The 24,435-nt window shown below is 47.4% G+C and overlaps 1 protein-coding gene across 8 annotated transcripts in view; it reads left to right on the top strand.

Moving 5' to 3' along the window:
* Window positions 1–24,435, top strand: part of TRAPPC9 (trafficking protein particle complex subunit 9) — a 733,440-nt gene that overhangs the window by 466,266 nt on the left and 242,739 nt on the right. For 5 of the 8 annotated variants that reach the window (XM_054499826.2, XM_054499824.2, XM_063669112.1 and 2 more), the window contains one exon: window positions 10,267–10,377. In XM_054499826.2, the coding sequence (XP_054355801.2) occupies window positions 10,267–10,377 (111 nt within the window). Of the gene's footprint in view, window positions 1–10,266; window positions 10,378–13,171; window positions 14,351–24,435 lie in introns of those variants that run through there. The other 3 variants (XM_063669115.1, XM_063669114.1, XM_063669113.1) reach the window with 1 other exon arrangement.

The raw sequence follows: 24,435 nt of genomic DNA, 5'->3' as shown, positions 1-24,435 counted from the left end.
GATGCATTGTCTCCTCTGTCTAGGATGCGTTGTCTCCCCTGTGTAGGATGCATTGTTTCCCCTGTGTGGGATGCATTGTCTCCCTGTGTAGGATGCACTGTCTCCCCTTTGTGGGATGCATTGTCTCCTCTGTGTGGGATGCATTGTCTCTCCTGTGTAGGATGCATTGTCTCCTCTGTCTAGGATGCGTTGTCTCCCCTGTGTGGGATGCATTGTCTCCTCTGTCTAGGATGCGTGTCTCCCCTGTGTAGGATGCATTGTTTCCCCTGTGTGGGATGCATTGTCTCCCTGTGTAGGATGCACTGTCTCCTCTGTGTGGGATGCATTGTCTCCTCTGTGTGGGATGCATTGTCTCTCCTGTGTAGGATGCATTGTCTCCTCTGTCTAGGATGCGTTGTCTCCCCTGTGTGGGATGCATTGTCTCCTCTGTCTAGGATGCGTTTTCTCCCCTGTGTGGGATGCATTGTCTCCCCTGTGTGGGATGCATTGTCTCCCCTGTGTAGGATGCATTGTTTCCCCTATGTGGAATGCATTGTCTCCCTGTGTAGGATGCACTGTCTCCCCTTTTTGGGATGCATTGTCTCCTCTGAGTGGGATGCATTGTTCCCCTAGGTAGGATGCATTGTCTCTTCTGTGTGGGATGCATTGTGTCCCCTGTGTAGGATGCATTGTCTCCCTGTGTAGGATGCATTGTTTCCCCTGTGCAGGATGCATTGTCTCCCCTGTGTAGGATGCATTGTCTCCTCTGTGTAGGATGCATTGTCTCCCCGTGTAGGATGCATTGTCTCCGCGTGTAGGACGCATTGTCTCCCCGTGTAGGATGCATTGTCTCCCGTGTAGGATGCATTGTTTCGCGTGTGTAGGATGCATTGTTTCGCGTGTGTAGGATGCATTGTTTCCGCTGTATAGGATTCATTGTTTCCCCTGTGTAGGATGCATTGTCTCCCCGTGTAGGATGCATTGTCTCCCCGTCTAGGATGCATTGTCTCCCGTGTAGGATGCATTGTTTCCCCTGTGTAGGATGCATTGTTTCCCCTGTGTAGGATGCATTGTTTCCCCTGTGTAGGATGCATTGTCTCCCCATGTAGGATGCATTGTCTCCCCGTCTAGGATGCATTGTCTCCTGTGTAGGATGCATCGTTTCCCCTGTGTAGGATACATTGTTTCCCCTGTGTAGGATGCATTGTCTCCCTGTGTAGGATGTATTGTCTCCCTGTCTAGGATGCATTGTCTCCCGTGTAGGATGCATTGTTTTCCCTGTGTAGGATGCATTGTCTCCCCTGTGTAGGATGCATTGTCTCCCCTGTGTAGGATGCATTGTCTCCCCTGTGTAGGATGCATTGTCTCCCTGTGTAGGATGCATTGTTTCCCCTGTGTAGGATGCATTGTCTCCCTGTGTGGGATGCATTGTCTCCCTGTGTAGGATGCATTGTTTCCCCTGTGTGGGATGCGTTGTCTCCCCTGTGTGGGATGCGTTGTCTCCCCTGTGTAGGATGCATTGTCTCTCCTGTGTGGGATGCATTGTCTCCCCTATGTGGGATATATTGTCTCCTCTGTGTGGGATGCATTGTCTCCCTGTGTAGGATGCATTATCTCCCCTGTGTAGGATGTATTTTCTCCCCTGGGTAGGATGCATTGTCTCTTCTGTGTAGGATGCATTGTCTCCCCTGTGAGGGATGCATTCTCTCCCCTGTGAAGGATGCACTGTCTCCCTAGTGTAGGATGCACTGTCTCTTCTGTGTAGGATGCATTGTCTCCTCTGTGTAGAATGCATTGTTTCCCTGTGCAGGATGCATTGTTTGCTCTGGCAGCTTTCCAGGTGGCTTCTGTTCTTTATCTCTCTGCAGTTTGATTATGTTTCCCGGCAGGGATTTAAAAAAATAGTTTTTGGGTCAGGCATGGTGGCTCACGCCTGTAATCCCAGCACTTTGGGAGGCAGAGGCGGGTGGATCACCTGAGGTCAGGCATTCGAGACCAGCCTGGCCAACATGGCAAAAACCTGTCTCTACTAAAAATACCATAAAAAACATTTAGCCAGGTGTGGTGGTGCGTGCCTGTAATGCCGGTTACTTGGGAGCCTGAGGCAGAAGAATCTCTTGAACCCGGGAGGCAGAGGTTGCAGTGAGCTGAGATCGCGCCATTGCACTGCAACCTCGGTGACAGAGCGAGACTCTGTCTCAAAAACAAACAGACAAAAAAATAACAACAGCAAAAACAAAAAACTTTTTGGGTTTTGAATCTGTTTATGTCGTTTGCCAATTTTTTTGGGGGGATGTGGCCATTATTTATTTAAAAATGGCATGTTATTTTCTTCTTTGTTTCTTAGCCTCCTGTGACATGATTTTTAGTGGTTTTTTTGTCCCATAAGAGTGTTTTTTTTTTTCTGTTTTTTTTCCCCTGTTGTTTCCATTGGATGATTTGTTAATCTATCTTCACATTTACTTGTTTAATTCCTTACTGATCCCAAAAACACATTGTATGATTTTTATTTTACAGTTGTTAGAGTTCCCCCACCACCCCCCCGCCACCCCTTGGTCTTGGAATGTGATTGGTGGTAAATATTGCATGTACACCTGGGTAGTATGAGTATTCTGCTGCTTTTGGGTGGAATGTTCTCTGAGTATTAGTGAGATCTGGGTGGTCAATGGTAATTTTGTTTATCTTATATTCTTTCTGATTTTATGTCTACTTGTCCTCTCAGTTACTAAGATAATTCACCATCTGGTGAATTTTTCTTTTTTTCTTTTCTTTTTTTTTTTGCTTAAGTTTTTTTCTGGTTCTTTTTTATATCTTCTTTTTCGCTGAGATTTTCCATCTTTTCACTTGTTTAAAGTATGGTCACTTAGTTGGAATGCATTTAAAGTCTCTTTCTAATAAGACAGTCATCTTGAAGTTATTGTCTGTTACTTACTTTTTCCTCATGACTTGATATTTTCCTGGTTCTGTGTTGAGTTATTTTAGATCGTATTCTGGACATCTTGACTATAATATTGGGAGGCACTGGGGTCTTGTTTGAATACTGAGGAAAATGTTGGTACTTTTTTTTTTTTTTTTTTTTTAAAGCAGAGTACCTTTTGCAGGCTATGCTGCAGTTCCAGTTTCAAAGCATTTGTGGTGCTTCTTGGATCAGCTGCGTGTGGCTGCCCGTCGGCATTCTTGCCTGGCGATCAGTTATCAAAGCCCGTGGTTTGCTCTTGAGGGTCTGATTCTCTCAAGCTCAGCTCCCTGGTGAGCTTAGGAGTTCATGCTTGACTTTGTCTGCTCTCTGAATTGATCTCCTTTCTGAAATCTTCCCAAGTTACTGGGGGCTCCTATCCCTACGTGCCTGCTACAGAGCCAGGATGTGAGCTTCCCCCTCTGTGTGTCTACGTGGAGGGCTGACTGTCCAGAGGCACAGAGAAGGAAATCAGAGTGATGCGAACTGGCCCCATGGTTTTGGGACCTCAGCTCTTTGGGTCAGTGAGGTGGTTTGTATCAGGGAGGTGTGTGAGCCTGTCCCACCAAGACTGCTCTGATGTCATAATCTCCTGTGGTTTGCTTTGAGGCTGGGCTGGGAGAAAAGGGAAGAAAAAAGGGAAAAGACTCAGGGATTCTCCTACTCTCTGTGGCCCTTCATAGTACCTTTTCCCACTTGTTGAACCAGGAAGAGAGGCTGTCCTTGCAGCTATGTCTGGCTATGCCCAGGGCACGCCTCTGGACTCCACGCTGCCTTTCAGTTGAGGCCAGGTGGTACTGGAGAGAGACGCAGCTCACTGCCAGTTCAGAATAACTTCAATTTCTGGCTCCTACTGTGATCCACCTTCTAACATTTATTTTTTGAGTCTTCATCTTTAGCTCAGTGCATTCTATGATTTATAGTTGCATTCAGTGGGAGAGACAGGGTAGATTGTGCTTACTCCATCTTTTCTAGAATTGGAACTCACCATTTTTTTTTTTTTTAACACAAACCAATTCATGTCACTCATCTGCTTAAAACTCCCAAAATAGCTTCCCATTATGCTTGGAATGAAATATGAATATTTCCCCATGACCTTTCCTCTGTTTTTACTCCTGCACCACTCTCTGCTTGTTCTGTTCCTTGATCACACTGTGCCTTACGATTTTTGCTTTAACTGCTCATTCTCTCTGGAAAGCTGTCCTCCAAGACCATCACATGATTGCTTTCTTGTCGTTGGATTCCTAACTGAAACATCATTTCTTCAGGGAGGCCTTTGTTTGCCATCAGATCTGAAGTGATTTTAAAACATCCGTGTTAATGTCAAGAGATTCACTTAATTTTTAAAAAATATTTATGTCATACATGTCTTATGCCTTGCCTCATATAGTAGCCCACTTTTAGACTAGCTATTGCCGTGGCAACCAAATTGATGCAGGTGTCACCTGACAGCACCTTACCATAGCCATCCTGAGCATCTCTTGCTTTCTAGAATATTCTAACTGCCTTCTCTGAGGCTGTAGGTTTAGGTGGCTATGGGTATTCTCTCTGCACAGTGAATGGATGAAGTGTGAGAGAACTGACCCCTCTGGGGGAAAGCTTGACTAGTGAGGGAAAGAGTTGGGAGAGCAAGTATTTCCTCTTCTGTGCCTCAGGCACACAGTGTGAAGCTCAGTCCCCTCAGCTCCACAGAAGGACGATGATTGAGCCCCAGCTGCCCACAGGGTCACCAGCTCAGCGGCACACAGCAACTTGCCCTCTGGCATCGCCCTCTCCTCTGCTGCCCCACTCTGCCTGCTCTACATGCTTCCTGGCATCCCTTCCCTAAGCACTAGTTGCCAGCAACTTGCCCTCTGGCATCGCCCTCTCCTCTGCTGCCCCACTCTGCCTACTCTACATGCTTCCTGGCATCCCTTCCCTAAGCACTAAGCACTTATTGACTTATAGGAGTTCTCTATAAATTCAGAATTCAAATCCTTAGTCAATTTAATGTGTTGCAAATGCCTGCGAAAAGATATTTGCAAACTCTTTACTCAGGCTCTGCTTTCTGGGGGGATCCCAGGCTAACACAGTATTCTAAGTGACTTTAAAAGTAACTTTTTATAAGACATTTCAAGTATAAGAAACATAAATAAAGGTCTAGGAAGTATCCATTTATCTACCATATAGACTTGTCCATTTTTAATATTTCAGTATATTATATTTGCTTTTATGTTTTTAATTTAAAGAAATAAAAATATGCTGTTAAAGCTCTGTATATTCTTCCACACTGTGTCTCTTGCTCTCTTAGCATGAATGACTACTCTTAAATTTGATGTTTATAGACAATATCGAGTATTTTAAAACATATTTTAAAATTTGATGTACTTATATATTGTATATCTTCTGCAGCTTATTTACCCAGCAGTTTTAATATGAGATTTGTCTGTGGTGGGGCATATAGTTCTTTTAAATTCATTGTCACCTCTGCATAGGTTTCCATCATATAACTCTACCATTGTATGTCTGTATCTACTCTCCAGTTGATGTGCACTTAGTTAAAAGCAGTTCTTTACTTTTATAAACGACGTTGCATTGAACACTTTTGAATGTGCCCTTTTACCAAACTCTGAGTTGATCCAAGATAGGCAGCTACAAATGGAATTGTTAGGTCAAACTCTTTTTCTGTCTGAAGGAGTTGTACTAATTTGTATCCCTACCAGCAGTGACAAGAATTCCCATATTTCCTGTTGATCTATAGCTTGACCAACTCTTGGTACTGGGACACTTTAAAAATATTTCCAATAGGTTGGGTGAGAAATAATACTCTTGGGGTTTATTTCCATTTCTCTAACTACCAGTTGGATTGAGCTTCTGTTCCTGTTTATTGGTCATTGGGTTTCCCCTACTTTAAATTGTTGATTCTTGTCCTTTGCTTGATTTTCTATTGGGTCATTTTTTTCTTATTGATTTATAGGAGTTCTCTATAAATTCCTATAAATTTATAGGAGCGCTCTACAAATCCTTAGTCAATTTAATGTGTTGCAAATGCCTGTGAAAAGATATTTGCAACACATTAAAAATGAAGCTTGTCTTTGCTTTGGTTTTTGATGTTTTTCATTGTACCAAAATTCTTAATTTTAATGCAGCCAAACATTTTATTCTTTTCCCTTATATTTTATATGTATTGTAACTCATTTGAGAAATCTTTCTTTTTTCCAAGGTCATGAAGTCTTCATCTATATTTTTTCTAAAGATTTTTAAATATTGTTTTTCTATATTTAGCTATTCATATTGTTTGGAATTTATTTTTATATATGATGTGAGGTAGGGATCTAATTTTCTGTGTACCTGCATAGTCATTTTTCCCAGCACTATTCAGTGCCTCTTGTCCTAATTAATCAACACCACCAATACAATCATCTGTCCAGTTTCCTTATATTCATGGGTCTGCTTTGTAGCTATCTTTTCTTTCACTAATGTATTTCTTTGTCACTACCCCAAGTGCCTCTGTCTTCATGATTACAGCTTTATAACAATTCCTGACATCTAGTAGGCCAGATTCCTTCCAAAAAACCTCCCACATCATTGTTTTAACAAAACCCTGTTGGGATTTTTCTTATTGAGTTGCATTGAGTTTATAGAAATTTGGAAAGAGATAATTTCTTTAAAAATATTAAGTCTTTCCATCTTTGAACATAATGTGGGTTGAGCATCCTAAAACTTGAAATGCTCCAAAATTCAAAACTTTTTGAGCACTGACATGATGCTCAAAGGAAATGTTTATTGGAGTGTTTTGCATGTCAGATTTTTGGATTTGGGATGCTCACTTGGCGAGTATAATGCAAGTATTCCAAAATCTAAAAAAAAAAAACAAAATTTGAAACATATCTGGTCCAAGCTTACTCAACCTGTACATCTCTACACTTATTTTTCTTCTTTAATATTGTTCCATGAATTATAATTTTGTACATAAATATCGTGCATATATTTTGTTAGATTTATTTCTACCTGCATTGTGGACTGTGTTGCTATTATAAATGTATTTTCTCAAAAAGTTTGTCTTGTAATTGTTTTTAGTTGATGTGTATGACTGGTATTGATTGTATGTCTTAATCTTTTATTCAACAGTCTTTTTCAACTTTTTTAAATAATTTTATCAGCAAATTTTATTTTTTGAAACAACCCCATCAGTCCTGCCCTTTTCCCTCACAAGAGTATAAGAGCCATGAATGTAGGGATCTTGTCTTTCTCATTCAGTTCCTCAGAAGGTATTTGTTGCATGAAATACTTAATAAAATCTCCAATTAGGGGTTGAAGAAACAGTGCCCACTCACTATATCAGAGTGGTTTTATTAATACGTAACTGCTCTCTTTGCTGAAAAAGGGCTTATTTTTTTCACCTGGCAGCCTGGTCTCCCACACTCAACCTGACTACAGAGTCCCAAAATAGCTGGGCTTCTCCATGCTGCCCAGACTTTGTTCCCTTGTCTCTTCTAAGCCAGGCAAACGTGTCTGTCCCCTTCAGAGACTCGCCTTGGTCTCAGCTCTTCCGGGAAGCTTTCTTGGATTTCCCCATACCTCAGATAGATGTGTCCAGAAACAAACAAACAAACCCAAAAAGGAAACAAGAATTAAGGTAAACTATATGCTCAGAGCATCAGCCTTAAAACCAAGCATCCAAAGCCATATGGAAAGGTACACAGAAGAAATGACATTATGATGGCACAAACCACTACTGCAGTCTGGGAAAGGAAACTTATGAATAACATATAGGAAGCCAAGCTCCACCAGTACATCATCATGTCAACAATTAGAAGGAATAGAAACACTAGATCCAGACGCCCCCACACTCAGACAGTGAGTCAGAAAAAAGAAGAGCAAGAGGACAGAAATGCATTGTGTGTCGATGCTGCTCATTCCTGTGCCGTTTCCTAAGCACTGTATTCTGTGAGTGAAAACAAAATATATTTGAACCTTTTATTCCAGGCTTTTAAAAAATCACTTCAATTTTCCTCCTCTGATAAATGTTTTACGAGTTCCCTTTTCTGATGAAAGATTTTGCTGTGATTAAAGATTTCATGAAGTTATGACAACAGAGGAATAGATCTTCATTCTCGGAAGCTCATTTTTCTGTGAGCTGAGTGAAGAGGCCTCTTGTAGGCAGCTGTCAGAGCTAATGAATGTTTTCCAAGTGCCAAACCTCTGAGGAAGGCAGCCCCACCCAGAAAACCCAGACTCAACTGATGGGAGCTGTCATCTCAAGGTGTGCGGCACCCTGTTGACGCTGTGCTACATGATGTAAATGGTGACATGTGGCTGGGCGCCGTGGCTCACGCCTGTAATCCCAACACTTTGGGAGGCCTAGGCAGGCAGATCACCTGAGGTCGGGAGTTTGAGACCAGCCATCATGGTGAAACCCTGTCTCTACTAAAAATACAAAAATTACCTGGGCATGGTGGTGGGCACCTGTAATCCCAGCTACTCAGGAGGCTGAGGCAGGAGAATCTCCTGAACCCAGGAGGTGGAGGTTGCAGTGAGCCGAGATTACGCCACTGCACTCCAGCCTGGGCGACAAGAGTGAGACTCTGTCAAAAAAAAAAAAAGAAAAAGAAAGGTGACATGCTCCCACTTTCCGCCTGAGAGCAGGTCACACGCCCATGTTCAGAAAAATTGATATTTCACAGATGCCCTGTGGCCTTTTGACAAAGTCCTACTTGTGTGTGCATGTGTATGAGAGTGTATATGTGTGTGCGTGAACTTCTGGGCCTGTCACTGTACCTCAGTTCCCCTCTCTGGAAATTGCCGAGGACATGTGTGGCTTTGGAATGAATAGAGGTCCACATCTATCAGGAAAAGCCAAGGGTTTCGAGCTCTGCATCCAGAGCCTCGGGCATCACAGCAGCATGCCTGTCCTCTCCTGAGCCTCCGTCTCCAGTGCAGGGGGCTCCACGGACTACCCCCGAGGCTGCTGTCATGAAGTCACAGGCGATTGTCCCTTTCCTTTCACCGGACTTTCCTTTAACATCCAGCAAAGCCTTGCCTCCCACTTGGAGAAATACATTTGAGAATTCAAATGCCCTTTGGAAGGCCATGTTTTGAAGTCACACTAGGCTAATAATAATGACTCAGAGCACAGATCTTATTCTCTGTGTTTTCTCCCCCCATGAAAACTGTTTACCCTGCTCTTCCAAGAAGAATGGCCTCTGCTCAGTTGCTGTCATCTGTGTCTGTCCTGTCGTGGGTGCAGCCATCCACTGAGCTCAGCAGACATTTATTGATGACCTGTTATATGCTGACTGTGATACTTGGTGTCTGAGATATCGTACGAGTTTTCGGCAAGCATTCAACTGTGATGTTAACCTATCAGATGGTGACGGACACAGACGGCGCGTGTGGGGCTGGATTTTTCCACTTTGTACATGGAGTTCACACAGCTAGAGAGAGGCCGGCAGTGCAGGGCTGCCACGGCCACCCAAAGAAGTGACTACTCTCAAGCACCTCCGACCCTGCTCTGCCATCCACAGTCTGTGGTTTTTGTCCTTAGTGTCCCTGGTGGTTACTGAGCTTCTGGGCATCCTGCTTGCTTCTAGGGAGGAAGGAAGGGGAATGAGGAAAGTGGAAGGGTAAAAGCCTTCTCCTCCCAGGACATCGCGTTTGTGTTTGGGAAGGAAAGTCTCTAGGGGACTGTGCCTTACTGGCTAGAACTTCACCACATGGACCAGCCCTTGCAAGGAACAATGGGAACTTGAGCATTTTACTTGTCACCTCTGGAGGAGAGGAAACAAAGGAGTAGAGGCTTCAGAGGGTGATGAGTAAACCCCCAGTGTCCGCCCCAGTTCGAGAGGTGCCCGCATGGGAGAAGCTCGTGCTGGATGTGCACACACACACAAGCAGGACACGCGTCGCCACGCTTCAGGGCCCAGTGTGGAATCTGGTAGCTGAAGATGCTGGCTTGGACACAGCATCCTTGAATGGCACTGTATGCCTGTGTTTCTCTGCAGATGATCAGACTTCAGAGTCAGGTGTTCCAGTCATCAGTGTATATCGAGGTTTGGAGAAGTCGGGTTACCTTCCCAAGGCCACTTGGTTGGTAAAAGGCATGGCTGAGCTGTGAGCACATGTCCCCAGGACCCCAGGCCCAAGGAGGACCTGATGCCTACACCCACTCCTTAGAGTTCACACTCGTGTTCAGAACCAGTCTCCGTAATCCTCTGAGCCCGGGAGCACTTGGCATTTTGATATACTTTGCCCGTCTTGAGTGGCGGGAAGTCTTTGGAGAGGAGAAAAAGGGAAAGTCACTCCTCTTTGGCTGTCAGAGGATTCTGAACTTTCTTTTGTCTTTAATGCAGTACCCGGCAGTGTCACCTGCTCCTAGATGTCTTCAACTCCACCGAGCATGAGCTGACCGTCAGCACCAGAAGCAGCGAGGCGCTCATCCTGCACGCCGGCGAGTGCCAGCGGTAAGTGTCCCATAGACATTTGTGCCGCCGCAGGCCACCCTCTGCCTTCACCACGCTTCTTGGGAGGGTGTGGAGATAATCCACCCCGAGTCCTCAGAGGATGGGCAGTTTGTCTCCCTTTCAGAGATACCGTAGTGACTATTCAAGTTTCCTGGGAGAATCTGGAGTAGTTTTAAATTAGAGCTAAGTGCAAAGTAGGTAAAGCTGGATGGCGTCTGAGGAAGTAGCAACATGTGCTTTCAGAGCCCACATTTGAGGACCCAGCAGCATCTGGGCATCTTTGCTGCTAAATTCTTAAGAAAGTGGTATCTGGGCTGGGTGTGGTGGCTCACACCTGTAATCCTAACACTTTGGGGAGGCCAAGGCAGGCGGACCACCTGAGATCAGGAGTTCAAGACCAGCCTGGCCAACATGGCGAAACCCCATCTCTACTAAAAATACAAAAACTACCCAGGCATGGTGGTGCATGCCTGTAATCGTAGCTGCTCAGGAGGCTGAGGCAGGAGAATCGCTTGAACCCGGGAGGTGGAGGTTGCAGTGAGCCGAGATGGATCGTACCACTGCACTCCACCTGGGTGACAGAGCGAGACTCCGTCTCAAAAAAAAAAAAAAAAAAAAAAAGAAAGTGATATCTGGAAATACCTGGCATCAGTTTGGGAACTGCATGTCAGCATCAATAGAAATTCCTTTGAGGAATTAATGCTACAGAAAGACAGGCAAGGCTCAGACATTCGGGAGGGGAGCACAGTCACCCAAGCCCAGTCTCTGGAGGGCAAAGAGAGGCGGCACTACCAAACGCTGGCCAGGGTCAGCCTCAGGAGATCCCTGGCCCGGCAGAGGTGAGTGAGGAGCTGATGCAGAAGTGAGAGCTGGTCAGGAGCGAGGCCAGGGCATGCCCAGAGGCAGGTGGAGCTCAGTGACTCCGGGGTGATGCTGTCCTTCCATGGCGGAGCCCCTCAGTGGCCCCTAACCCACTCCCCACTCAACCTCCCTCCATACTAAGAAGCTTTGCCTCCAAGCCCAGCCTGGGTTCTAGGGACATACACTTACAGATGGAATTATAGATGGAATAATATTTTATTTTTAATTGCTAAAGACTCCAAACATACAGAAAATCACTTAGAAACTGGCATATCCACATCCTAGATTTTGTTTTATTTGCCCCAGATCTTTCTCTCTCTGTCTGCCTCTTTCATTTGTTTTAAGGAAATAAAATGTTTTTTAAAATAGCAACATTAACATTATCAATCAGTGGTGGAATGTGAGTCCAAACCATGATGAGACAGCATGACACACTCATCAGGATGGTTAAAGACAGCACCAAATGTTGGTGAGAGTGTGAAGCAACTGGAACTCTCATGCCTTGTGGGTGGGGATATAAAATAGTGCAGCTGCTTTGGAAAAAGGTCTGGGGATATCCTATAAAATTAAACATACACTTACCCTTTGCCCACCTATTTCAACCCTAGTTATTTATTTAAGGATAATATAAAACATATGGTCACAAGAAGACCTGTACAACAATGTTCCTAGCCAGAAAATAGAGGCCAGGTGTCAATTACAGGAGAATGGACAAACAAATGGTGGTGTTTTATTACAAACGGAACGATGTGGTACTCTGCAACAAAAACGAATGAATTACTCATACACAGAACAGCACAGGCAACTCTCAGGAACAGGATGCTGGGTGAAAGGAGCCTTCACCCAAATTCGGGTTACCTTCCCAAGGCCACTTGGTTGGTAAAAGGCATGGCTGAGCTGTGAGCACACGTCCCCAGGACCCCAGGCCCAAGGAGGACCTGATGCCTACACCCACTCCTTAGAGTTCACACTCGTGTTCAGAACCGGTCTCCGTAATCCTCTGAACCTGGGAGCACTTGGCATTTCGATATACTTTGCCCGTCTTGAGTGGTGGGAAGTCTTTGGAGAAGAGAAAAAGGGAAAGTTACTCCTCTTTGGTATGCACTTTTGGGGCATACCCAAAGTGCTTATGCCATGTGATTCCATTGATATGAAATGCTGTAGGTTGCTGCAAAAGTAATTGTGGCTTTTGCCATTACTTTTAATGGTGAAAACAGCCATTACTTTTACACCAACCTATAGAACAAGCAGAACCAATTTACGATGGAAAAACTCAGAACATTGGTTCCTTCTGGAGAGATTGGAACAGGGTTTGATGGGGAAAGGGCATAAGGTAATTTTCTAGGTAACGGTCATGTTGTATACATCAATAGGGTTTTGGGTTACACATGTGTATTTATTTGTCAAAACTCGGCAAATAATCTCTTGAAATTTGTACATTTCATGATGTATCAGCTTTATATCAGAAGGAAAAGCTAAGCCAGTGTTGAGCTCTGTTAATGATATGTACACTGGAGGGTTTGGGGTCGGGGCGTGATATCTACAATAGTCTTTGAGTTCTATAAAATATCTGACAGGTTAATAGATGGGCAGATGAACACATTAGGTGCTAACGCAAATACAGTGTAATGTTAACAGTAGCATCTCTTAATGGGCATACGGGGTGTTCAGTGTAAATTTTTTTCACCTTATATTTGAAATTTTTTAGAAGAAAATGTTAGGAAAAATAAAAGTAAAAATAGCTAAACTCTTCTCTTCTGCCCACCTCATCCCATCTTCTTTTCTCTTTCCCTCCTCTTCAGGGTAATTTCTTTCTTAGAGGTGATGGTATCATTCCACATCCATGTTTTACTACTTTATTGTATAGACATATATCCCCAACCAAACATTATTTTGAGAGTTTTTTTGTTTGTTTTTTGATTTTTTGATACAGAATCTCGCTCTGTCACCCAGGCTGGAGTGCAGTGGCACAGTCTTGGCTCACTACAACCTCCACCTCCTGTGTTGAAGTGATTCTCCTGCCTCATCCTCCTGAGTAGCTGGGATTACAGGCACCCGCCACCACGCCTGGCTAATTTTTGTATTTTTAGTAGAGATGGGGTTTCACCATGTTGGTCAGGCTGGTCTTGAACTCCTGACCTTGTGATCTGCCTGCCTCGGCCTCCCAAAATGCTGGAATTACAGGCAAGAGCCACTGGGCCTGACCGATAATTTTTTTTTAATGATGTAAGTGGTTCCATATCATATATGTCCTTTTAAAACTTTAAAAATCAGCATTATTCTTTGGAGCTAAATATAAATCTGGTTCTTTCATTTGAACTGCTATTAATATTTCATTGTGTAAATATGCCACTTTATTCATTTCCATGCTAATGCACTCACTGTGAGGTGGCTTCCAGGGTATTCATATTTAATGTGATTATTGATAATAACATGCATGAATGTCAAGCCAGGCCCTGCAGCCTTGTAGCAGGTCCTGCTTAGGCTGCTGGAAGCTAGAGATTCAATGGCTTGAGGGGCATTTATGGCCTGCCTTTGAGAGGTGCCAGGAAACCCTCCTTCCCAAGATCCCTTGGACAGGACTTGTCTCTTGGGTGTGGGTATGCGCATGGGGCTGGTATACGCTTCTGTGTGTATGAGCTGTGAGGACTGTGGCTGGATGCTGCGGCACCTCAGGTTCCTAAGGATGAGGACAGGTGCCTTCAGGGAGCACCGATGCATCCTCTGGGGTCTACACCTTTGGCAGTGCTGGGTCCAATGCTGCTGCATAGGGAACTGTTGGCCCTCGGATTGCTCTTTCTTGTCTAAATGCCTTGATGTAGTCCAAGGTCCCAGAGAACATAAATCTGGTCTTCTTATGACACTAGTATAAAACACTTTAAAGAAATTATAAATTGCTAAGCTTGTCCTGTATAGTAAGCTTGACTCATTCTTGGCAACGCGAGGCTGATGACATTAACAATCCCAGCTGCAAATAATCACAATTTAGTCTTGTGCTTCAGGCTTTTTTGTTATTAAGTTTTTGCTTAAATTCTCATTTCTGAATGCTTCTAACTCGCATATTCTTTTATTTATTCATAAAATATTCATTCAATAAATATTGATACTTCAGCAATTTGCTGTGTGGTAAGCCCCGTGTCAGGCTTCAGGCATGCCGAGAAGAATAAATAAGGGCCACTCCTCGCTGGGGATTGGCAACGCATTGGGACAAGTGTCTAACCCAGCCAGAGTGGCTGCCCTTTTCTGCCTGAGAAGGGCATCCTGCTATCCCGGGCCGGGTGGGAGTGGTGGGTGAACTAGAGGTCGTGAGGTTATGTCCGTCTGCGAAGTCATCTTAGGCGCTTCCCCCGCTGTGCCCACTGCTGGGGACACCCATGAATCCATGCAGCTCTGCCCTGAGCCCTAGAATGCATGATTCCCTTCCCCTCCCTTTCCCAAACCTCTTTCAGTGCCCCACCAGCCTCCTGTGGGTCAGATGCACACTCGGCCTCCGTGGAGGGGTTGTGCAGAGCAGTGCAGGTTGAGGAAGTGGAAATGGCTGTACCTTACTTCACAACGCCGGACAGCACCTTACAGACCTCAGACCTGGTCCCTGTCCATCCAGGCTTTGTGTCTTGAGTACCCAGTTCCTTCCCAGAGTCCTGAGCTGAACCCCTCTCCTGGCTCTCCCCTTCCCCTAAAGGGAGGCACCCCTGCCACCACCCACCACCCCCCACCCCCCACCCCCAGGCTGTGCTAAACCTAAAGAAGCTTCCTCTGCCTATGTTTTGCCCTCTGGAGTGGGGAGGGCATGGGCTCTGCCTGGAGGTGCGGGCAGTAGTGGGGCTGAGACTCCAGCTTCATCTCTACTGGCGGGAGCGGAAAGTGGTGCTCTCACTGCTACCTGGGAGGGGGGCAGGTGCACAGAACTTTCCTCTGCAGATAGCACAGCCTGCTCTTAAAGGAAGAGCCAGATTCCTGGAATTAATATGGCTTTGATGCTGCCGTTTGCAGAACTGGCATTCAAGGGTGGCCTGCAATCTGAGAGACCAACCCCAGTTAGATAATTGTGGTGCCTGCCGCCTCTCCTCCCTCCTAGTAGGAAGGGGTGATCTCATCTCACCCAGTGCAAGAGCTATGGATAGAAATGTGTCCCCAACAGCACGAGGAGGAGCAACATGCTTCCTGGGGGAAGAGAGGATGGAAATAGTATTTACCGAGCACTTCCCATATGAAGTCACATTCAGTCCTCATAATATTCTCATGTGGGAACAGTGTCCTCATTTTATAGATAAGCAAACTGAGTGGCTGATCAAAGCCACTTTGTGGAGCCCTGTCTGTCTGACATCCAGGCTCTGCCCTGCTGCTCCACACACCAAGGGGAGACGATGCTGGAGCCAAGCTTGGGATGGTGTGAGAGAGGCCGGGGCGGGGGCAAAATTCTGTTTATTTCCCACTTTCTGCTCTGTGCAGCCTTTGGTAAGTTGGGTTCAAGATTGTAAAGTCCAGCTTCACCCAGCAGAAGAAAGGGTGAGATGGAGAAGCAAACTGGGCCTTTGATGTCCAGGGTGTTCATTTGTTAATGCACCAAGTATTTCCTGTGTATCTCCGAGGTGCCAGGCCCTGCTGGGAGTGAAGCTGCTGAGTACGTGTGGTGCTGCCTGTGTTTTCACTACACTTATATTTAGGTGTGGAAGAAAAACACACAAACAGGCAATTGTTATACAGTGTGAGGAGAATGCAAAGCACATAGGAGGGGGGCCTAGGACTGGAGGGCCAAGGAAGGTGGCTAGGAGGGCTTCCTGGAGGAGGTGATGAGAATATGGAAATGCTGAGCTGCTGTAACAAAATACCATAGACTGGGTGGCTTATAAACAACCGAAAATTATTTCTCATGGTTCTGGAGACTGCAGGTTCAAGATCAAGATGCTGGGCAGATTCTGTGGGTGGTGAGGGCCCATTTCCTGCTTCGTAGTTGGAGGCTTCTCACTGTGTCCTCACATGGTGGGAGGGGCAAAGGGTTTTTCTCAAGCTTCATTTAGAAGAACACTGATCCTAGTCACGTGGATTCCATCTTCATGAGCTGATCACCTCCCTGAAGCTCTGCCCTTTAATATAATCACCATGGAGGGTAGGATTTCAGCATGTAGATTTTGTGGGGCATAAACATTCATTTACGGCACAACGTGACGAGTGAGCAGGAGGTGGCCAGGGCCAGTGTGCCAGGGAGAGCTGTGTAGGCGGAGGGGGCAGCATGGTGGAGGGAGTGTGGGGGGGTGGTAAGTGTGAAAGGAGGTGTTCATAGACTATGAATATTAGAGTTTTTAGAAATTAGCAATGCCACTCTTATCATATTTCTTAGCGAGATCTTGTTAGTCTCATACTTTACAATGGAATACTGAAGTGATTGGATGTAGAAAGTACTTTTTCACCTTTCTAATCTCTCCTTTAAAAGGTCCTTTGGAAATTAGTGACTCCTCCCTCAGCTTGTGAGTTTCTGTGGCATGTGTGATACATCAGTTCTGTAATTAAGGACCGTTAGTTAACCTTGCTTTTGCCAGATGTGATTTGTGATGCTTGGTGCCTGGTGATTCTGTTTCCTGGGCCCCATGCCGTTGGTCATGACATTCAGAGCCCTGTCCCCAGTCGAGCAGCTGGAGATCTGTATTAACTTGTATTTCTACCCCGGGGCGGTGTTGGGAAAGACACCACTTTCATAGGCAGTTCTACAGGGAGTGGGCTTTGCACTCATTTTTCCCTATGAGTAAAAGAGGTCAAGACCCACCAGGGGCATGCAGTCAGTTGGAGCTGGAACCCGGCTGCTGAGCACCAGCCACCTGTTCTCCACCGCCCGCCTTTCTGCGGGAGTTGCCCATGGTTCCCTAGGCTGCGTCCCCAGAATCGGCCTTCCCTCTTCGTCCAGTTTCCATGCACAACCGGAAACAGTGGATGTCTCTCCTTAGTGAAACCGCATGAACTTTCTTAGGAAAATACAGTGTTGGCAGCAGCAGCAAATTTACTGGAAAATTAAGATATGATAATTATTGTGGTTTTTTTGCTTAATTATCAAACCATTGAAATTAAATTTCATGACAACCCTCATGTATGCATAAACCTCTTTATAATGTATGGTAATAGATGTTATCTCATTACATGCTTTGAGATGCCTGGCTCTGTCCCCCTCGCTCCCTTCAGGGACACCACATTTAGAGGGTGCAGCGGACCTGGCACCGAAGCACCCAAACACTGCGGCTGCTGGGGAGATTGACCGCCGGCAGGATCTGAGTGGCCAGCTCTGGCTGTGTCTTGATAGAGCACCCACGTGGATCATGGCATGGCTTTGCTGCGAGAGGAGCAGGGAAGAGCTCCACAGGCAATGGCCAACCCGGGGGCTCCACAACTTCTCCTCGAGGATGCTTTGAGGAAGTGGTTTCGGGGCAACCCCATCTCCTGAGGGTTATGTGGGTGCTGCACGTTCCTGTTTATCCCAGGCCAGAGCAGCCCCCAACTCAACTATCTGGTTCCTCCTCTCACCTGTCTCTAACTTTTTGTTTCTTGTTTAATTCCTTCAAACATTCCAAAGAACCTTGTGAATCATCAAAGTGATGCTTAATCGTGTGGAGCCCAGTCTTCTTGCAGGTTGTTATTGAAGCTTATTTATACTGTGCTGGCATTGCTCATCCCTCTGTGTTCCTTCTGCAGTCTGAGTTACAGATGAGTTTTTGTGTGGATTTTCTTTGTGCCTTGTTTTTCAATCTGAAAGGAAATGAGGAGAGTCCCTCAGAAACGTAATTTCTAGAAACAAGGAGAAAGCATCCTGATGTGCCCTCATCCCTTCAGCTGATGTGGGGAGATGGAGGCCCGAGGTCAGTTAGTTAGCCCGTGGCAGAGGCCTGCTAGAGCCTGGGCTCTGGACTCCCTGGCCAGAGCTGTCTCTGCAACCCCCACTGGCTCCACTAATGAGCAGTTTTTACAGTTTTCCTGATACAAACCCAGATGGCTGTGGGATCAATAGGGACCTCCCAGTGATTAATAGGCAGAGGGAAGGAGCGTTCGCATTCAGCCTGGAGAAGCAATTGGATTCGAGAAATTCAATAGTGGGGAAGATGCAGTGGTTTGCTGACTCAGATGACAAGAGAAATTCTTCTCTTTTTGTGAGAAGAGAAAAACAGGATGACTTGATTGGCTTTCCACACACCATGCGCCCCTTTGTTCCTCAGAAACCTTCGACAGGAGGTTTTTCCTTCTGGGTCTTTGCCTCTGTTGTCTGTGGGTGGCTTCTGTGGTGGGGAAATGTCTGGAGCCTTTCCTAGTGCGTGGGAGTTGGGGGGCGTGTGGCTCCTCCCACGCCCACGCTGTCTGCAGACCTGTTCCCAGCTGTCCACTTGCTGGGCTGAGATGAACATGCACGGGCTGGAGCCACGCGGAGCCCTCTGCAGCCTCAACTCCACCCCGAGCTGGCTTCGCTTGCCTGGGCAGGGCCTCACTGTGCACCGAGTGCTCTTCATAAAGGAGGAATCGAATCCATGCCCGGCAGGTTGATCTAAAGAGCAGCGGTAGAGGCCATGCCTGATGCATGGCTGGTGGACAGCCGTTGGTGACGGTGCTGTTACCTCCTGGTGCCCCTTTGTTACAGTGATAATTTCAAAGCTGTCCCCCTCCAGATCTCACGGCTGGAGCAGGTCATGGCTCGTGTGCAGGGCAGGCATTCCGGGGCTTTTGTTTCCTTCTTGTGGAGGTGACAGGACCCAATTTCTGCTCAAGTAGTTGGTTGTTATTTGGGGCCCCATTTGCCTGGATTCTCAGTGGCATTGAGAGTGGAGTCAGAGAAAATTCTGGCATTGGTCAGGAGTGAGGAGCCACCCGGTTACTGAACAGAGAAGATTCGCTATGGAGAACTGTGTCCGAGGTGTAACGTTGGTAGCTGGGCCCAGGCAGGCAGAGGACAGCACTGAGGTGTGCCAGTTATGGGGCGGCTGCAGGGAGGGGTGTGGTCCCTCGGGGTTGGCATCTTGTTAGAGAAGTTTGGGCCATTTGAGAAGGGGGCACCTGGGGTCTTGGAAGTGAGGTGTGATGTCACTGGGGGGCACCTGCAGGAATCGTAGACAGAAAACTCTCGAGGGGCAAGGGGAGGCCCACGGAGAGAGCAGATCGCTTCTTCCCTCTGTGGTCCCAAGGCCTCCCGCCAGCACCCATGGGCAGAGCGGGAATGTGGTCTGTGGAGTCTCAGCCCCACACCCCAGCTGGCAGAGAGGAGTCAGTGCATGTCACTTACGCATTGGCCACAGCTCTTCTTTCCCTCAAGCCCCGCTTTAGGCCAGCTATGTCCTGGGTCCCCCTGGCGGTGCTGTGAGGGGTGTTGGCCTGCCCTCCTCGACACTGTGGGTCCCTCGGTCTCCCGGCCTTGCTGTGAGGGGCGCCATTCTGCCCTCCCTGACGCCATGGGTCTCTCAGTCCCTCAGCCTTGCTGTGAGGGGCACTGTCCTGCCCTCCTCGACACTGTGGGTCTCTTGGTCCCCTGGCCTTGCTGTGATGGGCACCGTCCTGCCCTCCTCAATGCTGTGGGTCTCTTGGATGGGGTTTGTTGTTTTCCACCTCAGATTCTCCCTCTTGCTGTACTAGAGGTTCGTAGACTTTGCTGTGTATTGTCATCACCTGTCTTTACTAAAGAGGGGTGCCTGTCCCCTCCCCTCACCCACCAGCATCCTGACTGGACTGGCTGGACGCAGCCTGGGCATTGGGATATTTAATCTCCTCTGGTGCCAACTGTGCACCTGAGCGCAGGAGCCATGACACCAGGCTGCAGCTGTCTGAGAGCAGCACCCGTGTCCGTTCATGTCTGACCTTCCCACCGCCTTGGTCCTCCATCCGGCCTGTGCTGGGCTAGAGACGTTGGGCTCGTGAGTGGGCGGGTGAGTTGGAAGCTCCATGGCAGCGTCTGGCCAGAGCCCAGGGCCCCCTCCTTCCTGGGGCAGGTGGTCCCGCCGGAGCCTCCACTCCCAGGCTCTCACCCCCTACACGGTTCTTAAGCCAAACCTGGCCCAGCAGGAGGTTTTTCAGAGGGACAGGGCAGTGTCAACCTTCAGGTCACCAGGAAGAGATACCAAATCCTGACACCAGTGGTTAATTCTCTGTGGTGCTTGCAGTCCTGTCAGACCTGACCCTCACGCCTCCGCACCCGGCCTGCCCTCACCCACGGCGCCCCAGTTGGTCTGCGGTGAGAACTCTTCACTCCCCTCCTGGGGATGGGAGCCCGGCCGCCGAGCCCCACAGACACATCTCTCCTGTGAAGCCCACCCAGATGTCTCTGCCCGTCTATGAAGAAAGCGACTCAGGTTATCTGTGGAAAAAAACCAGAGTGCTCTGGATGGAGCAGAGACAAGTTGCGATCCCAGCTCCGCTGGTTCTCTGGGACCTGGGCCTGCCTTCAGCCTCTCATCTGTCCAGTGGGGAGTGAGAATCCCAGCCACACCCGCCTCAGGCCTGGGCAACTCCCGTGAAGGTGCCCGAGTGAAAGGGCATTGCAGAGGGTAGCCTGGCACAGACACAGCCATCGCCGTGTGTTCTTTACTTCACAACTTTATTATGGAGATTTCACACACACACAGAAGGCGCCATCTTCGGATAATGACCCCACGTGCTTGTCACCCACCTTCAACAAGCAGCAATTCTTGGTGGATTTTCCTCATCTGTTATTCCTACCTATTTCCCCATTTCCTCTAATATTTTGAAGCAAATCCAATAAACATATTATTTCATCTGTAAACATTTTCGTATTTAATGCTGTAACTCTTTTAAATGTTACAATACTTTATTATGCTTTAAAATTAACAATGAACAATTCCTCATTATCAACAAGTACCCAGCCGGTGTTTAAATTTCCAGTTGTCTCAGTGACCTATTTCCTAACATTGGTTTGCATCGGAATTCAAGAAATGGCTACGTTTCAGTCCATGTTTAATGTACAGGTTGACTGTTCACCTCTTTTCCTCTTGGACATTTTGCATTTCATGAACAAGGTCCCACGGTGGGGGTTCTGCCGGTTGTGTGCCTGTGGTCATCTTAAACTTGTTCTTCAGCCGGGTGCCGTGGCTCACACCTGTCATCCCAGCACTTTGGGAGGCCAAGGTGGGAGGATCCCTTGAAGCCAGGAGTTCGAGACCAGCCTGGCCAACAAGGTGAAACCCCATCTCTACTAAAAATACAAAACAAAACAAAACTTGTTTTTCGGTCTTCTTTGTCTTTTTTTATTCCTCATTAGGAGTAGGAGGCTGGGTGCGGTGGCTCACACCGGTAATCCCAGCATTTTGGGAGGCTGAGGTGGGTGGATCACCTAAGGTCAGGAGTTCGAGACCAGCCTGGCCAACATGGTGAAACCCCGTTTCTACTAAAGATACAAAAATTAGCCGAGCGTGGTGGCACACAACTGTAATCTCAGCTATTCAGGAGGCTAAGGCAGGAGAATTGCTTGAACCCAGGAGACGGAGGCTACAGTGAGCTGAGATCACCCCACTGCACTCCAGCCTGGGCAACAGAGTGAGACTCCATCTCAAAAATGAATGAATGAATGAATGAATGAGGAGGAGGGAGGCTTGATCGTATTCAGCATTTTTTTTTTTTTGAGACAGAGTCTCGCTCTGTTGCCCAGGCTGGAGTGCAGTGGCGCGAGCTCTGCTCACTGCAAGCTCCGCCTCCTGGGTTCACGCCATTCTCCTGCCTCAGCCTCCGGAGTAGCTGGGACTACAGGTGCCTGCCACCACGTCCAGCTAATTTTAGTAGAGATGAGGTTTCACCATGTTGGCCAGGGTGGTCTCCATCTCTTGACCTCGTGATCTGCCCGCCTTGGCCTCCCAAAGTGCTGGGATTACAGGTGTGAGCCACCACGCCCGGCCTCAGCATTTTTTTTCGAAGCTACTTCATGGATACTGTTGTGAATCTCCATCGTCAGGTACTGAGTGTTTATCAGTTCTGTGATGGAGCCGTTTCATTTGATGGTGTTGTCTTACCCAACCCTGTCCGGCACGGACCGTTACACTTGTTCCTGGTGCATTCAAGTCCTCTCATCCCCAGAAAAACCCTTACCCTTCTCCTTTATGGCTCGAAACAAAATATGAAAGTGCTTTACTGCTTGAGGTTTGGAAGTGATCAGGTGAAGATGTGAAGACATTTCCTGTATGTTTTCAGGCCAGAATCGTCTTACTCATCAGATAATCCAGACCCAGTAGCTGCCCAGGGAGAGAAATTGGGGCAGCATTGGCCCTGATTCTGGAGCCCAGCAGGATTGGAAACTTTCAGAGACTTCTGGCAGCTCACCAGTTTGTCTCGGGGACCCTGTGTCTCCCTGCACATCTCCCCCACACTACTTCTCTCAGAGAAGCAGAGGTGAACAGGCATCATATCCTGCCTTCCAGGTGCCTGTGAGTAAGGGACTCTGGTGCCAGTATCCCCGCAAAGGGCAAAGGGCACTGGGATGGCAGCTGAGTCCTCCCTGCTGGACTCTGCAAGGCTGCTTCGTGTACGTCTTGGCCTGTGGCTTCTCCCTGTGGTTTTCATTTACCTCTCCGAGGGCTGATGGGAGCGTTTTCTCAGCTGCTCACGAGCCGTGCGCAGATCCCACGTGGTGAGGCGCCTGAGCCTTTGGCACCCTTTTTAAAACCAGGTTCGTAGCTGCCTTATCATTGAGTCAGAGAGTTCCTTTTGCGTTGTGGTTGCAAGCCCTTTGTCAAATGCCTGGTTTGAAGATACTTTTCCCAGTCTGCGATTTGTCTTTTTCTTAGCAGTGAGAGAAATTGTAAGTGCTGATGAAGTCCAGTTTATCAGAAGTCCAGTTTATCAGTTTTTAAACATGGGATGTACCTTTGGTGTCATAAGCCTCTGCATAATCCATGGTCACAAATATTTTCTCCTATGTTGTTTTTAGATGTTTTATAGTTTTAAATCTTACATTTATGTCCATAATCCTTTTGAGCTAATTTTTTGTGTTGGGTGTGAGGTAAAAGCTTTTTTTATGTTGCATATGGATATCCAGTTGTTCCAGCATGGGGTGTTAAAAAGACTGTCCTTTCTCCATCGGATGGCTTTAGTACCTTTGTCTAAAATCAGTTGACCATAAACATGAGGGTTATTGTCTGAAGACTCTTATTAGAAGAGAGAGCAGCTGTTGGGGATGTCAGTGGATGGGCTGACAGGTGACATGAAGAGAGGAGGGGCGTTGGCAGAGCCAGGGCAGCTTGAGTGGGGTGAAAATGGGAGGAAAATGGTGTCCCATGGCCTGGATGCTGATGCTCAGTGCTAATGTAGGAGTGTGGGGGTGGTGAGGGGTTAACTTGGCTAGGCCAAATCCTAGAGGACCTTGGCTGGCAGGTTGAGGGAAATTGATCTTTATATTTTTTAATGAAGAATTTGTAGGTTTTTGAAGAGGATGCCTTTACCTTGATCTTTGTCTTTTGGGGTTTCTCTGTTTTCACCTGTAGCATAAATGACCACTTCACTGCTGGCTTGAAAGCCTCCTGTCGGAGCTGTGTTTCTCAAAGTGTGGACCCAGGCCAGCAGCAGCACCATCACCTGGGAACTTGCTAGAAATGCAAATTCTTAGACCCATGCCAGACTTACTGTGGGGCAGGGCCCAGCGATCTGTAGTTTAAGAGGCCCTCCAGGTGCTGTGACATTCAGGAAAGTCACAGAACCTGTGTGCTAGAGAAATGCAGAGGCCAGTGATCCAGGCTGACCACGCAGTCGCCACTGTCTCTAGTGCTGCCCGGAAGCCACGCCTGTGTCTGGATCCTCATTCACATGCAGTTTGGTGGAAAGTCTCATCTAGGGCAGTCCTTGTTTTCATTGGCCTCTAGTGAAGGTTGCTAGACCTTGGTCCTAGGTCCACTCAGAATCACCGCTCTCCCTTCTTGGTGGTGCTTTCCAGTGTGGAGAGTGAGCTGGAGAGGCAGTCTGGAGACAAGGATGGGCTTTGATTCTGAGGGGGTGCAGTGCTGGGGGAGCCCTTTGAATCGGTTGCGGCTGATCTAGGTCCGCTGATGGGAGGGAGAGCAGGCAGCTCCAGGGATGGCCTGTGGAGGTGCCCTCGGCAGAGTTACAGCCCCTGGGGAACTGGGCGGAGAGGGAGAGGCAGCTGGAGGCTGCCGGGCAGAGTGGAAGACCACGGAAACCTGGGCCCAGCCTCCATATGAGCTGGTCTTCTGTGAGCCTCATGTCCACGTCTGT

Source organism: Pongo pygmaeus, chromosome 7, assembly GCF_028885625.2.
Source record: "Pongo pygmaeus isolate AG05252 chromosome 7, NHGRI_mPonPyg2-v2.0_pri, whole genome shotgun sequence".
Lineage (NCBI taxonomy): Eukaryota > Metazoa > Chordata > Mammalia > Primates > Hominidae > Pongo > Pongo pygmaeus.
This window is presented reverse-complemented; position numbering and strand designations above follow the sequence as displayed.